Genomic DNA, 1617 nt, shown 5'->3' with positions numbered 1-1617 from the left:
ATAATGTTTTCATTTAATCTAAATATATAAATGTGTAACATACTGTAAATATTTATGTAATACATTATTATACGTCATAAAAACATGTGGAGCTTCAACTCCGCAAGAAAGAAATGAAGAGAAGTAGAAAACAGTTTGTGACGAACTCAAAAAGTAAAGAAAATAAAAAGTCAGAACTTTAATGTGACAGAACAGAAGTGAGCATATTGATCTGAACACAGTATTGATCTGAACACAGTATTGATCTGAACACAGTATTGATCGGCTCGTCCATGTGTCTTCTGTCCTCAGAGGACGAGGAGCTGGTGAGCGAGGTGCTGGACGACATCTCCCACCACGAGGAGGATTATCTCGACCTGACGCTGGAGGAGGAGAGCGAGCTCATCGACACCATGAAGACCTACCTGAGCCGTGGCCCCACACACACCGTGTGACAGACACACACACACACACACACACACACACACACACACACACACACACACACAGTGCTTCACCCTCTGTTATCCATGTACAGCAGTCAGCGCCTCCACCTCAGACTCAATCAGGTCGTCTCCTCCCTCACAAACTGATCATTAGTTTTATTTAGCGATCAGCTGAGACACAGTTTTATTTTGAAGGATCCAAACTGTTGTGTTGCACCTCAGCTGGCAACATGTTTAATTTGAATTTAATTTGAAAAGGTGTCAAAGTCCTGCAGGCTGCTGACGACTTCCTGTTTTAACTTGTGAAAGCTTCAGTTTGAGAAGCGGCGCGTCACATGACGACGTTCACTTTAAAACTTGTTCTTCTCAGACTGAACCGTCTGCTGTTCTTCATTATTTCCTTTAAACACAAATGTTCTTTTCTGAATTCATCTTTAGCCACATGAAGATTTTCTTTAGATGTTTTGGCCGAACCAAAGGAACCTGCTGAGCTGCAGCTGGAAACACTGATCGATCACGTGTTTTCCGTTTGCGACTCAGCAGCTGTTTGTGACGTTGATTTAATTTAAATGAATTTCATGTTGATGATGAGTTCCATGTGGATCGTCTCATGTTGATGGAGCCAATAAAGAAAAAGGTTTCGTTTGACTTTGTCTGTCCTGTAGTCGGCTGGGTCACATGACTGAAGAGTCAGACAGGTAAACGATAGAGTGATAAAATACTATAACAGAGGAGATGTATTGAAGACAGTGAAACCAGAAATAAAAGGTGGGATATTAGAAATCTAATAAAAAAAAAAAATAAAATGTTAAAGAAAAAATAATAAAATGCTAAAAGAGGTGTTTGGAGAATAAAAAGATAAAATGAAAGTAGAAATAAAATCTCCCAGAAACCTGAACACGTCTGTCTGTGGAACTCAGCTGTCACCTGGTCACTGTCTTCTTCCTGTCACCTGGTCACTGTCTTCTTCCTGTCACCTGGTCACTGTCTTCTTCCTGTCACCTGGTCATCCACAGAGAAATGCACACAGCCTGTATTCAGAAACTGAGCCTTAAAACCAGCCGTCAGGACTTCTGGAACTTTGTGATGTCACAACAAAGCAGTCACCAAGCCCCGCCCACCTGGACCCACCATCCAAACCTTGCAGGATTTGGTTTCTCTGAGTGTTTTTACCTGAAATCTGCTTTATTTT

General features: G+C 41.4%; 1 protein-coding gene across 1 annotated transcript in view; it reads left to right on the top strand.

The window, feature by feature from the left end:
* The window catches only part of LOC111649046 (NEDD8 ultimate buster 1-like), a gene marked incomplete at its 5' end in the record, with an annotated part of 4252 nt that extends 3179 nt beyond the window's left edge, over positions 1 to 1073 (top strand). The window contains one exon of the mRNA XM_087171839.1: positions 256 to 1073. Coding sequence (XP_087027965.1) covers positions 256 to 434 — 179 coding nt within the window. The remainder of the gene's footprint in view (positions 1 to 255) is intronic.
* Between the last annotated feature and the right edge of the window lie 544 nt (positions 1074 to 1617).

This window comes from Seriola lalandi, unplaced genomic scaffold (genome assembly GCF_002814215.2).
Source record: "Seriola lalandi dorsalis isolate HSWRI2012SDOR001 ecotype SW California unplaced genomic scaffold, Sedor1 jcf7180002049901, whole genome shotgun sequence".
NCBI lineage: Eukaryota > Metazoa > Chordata > Actinopteri > Carangiformes > Carangidae > Seriola > Seriola lalandi.
Note: the sequence above shows the minus strand (reverse complement) of the source record. Positions and strands in the feature narration are given on the sequence as shown.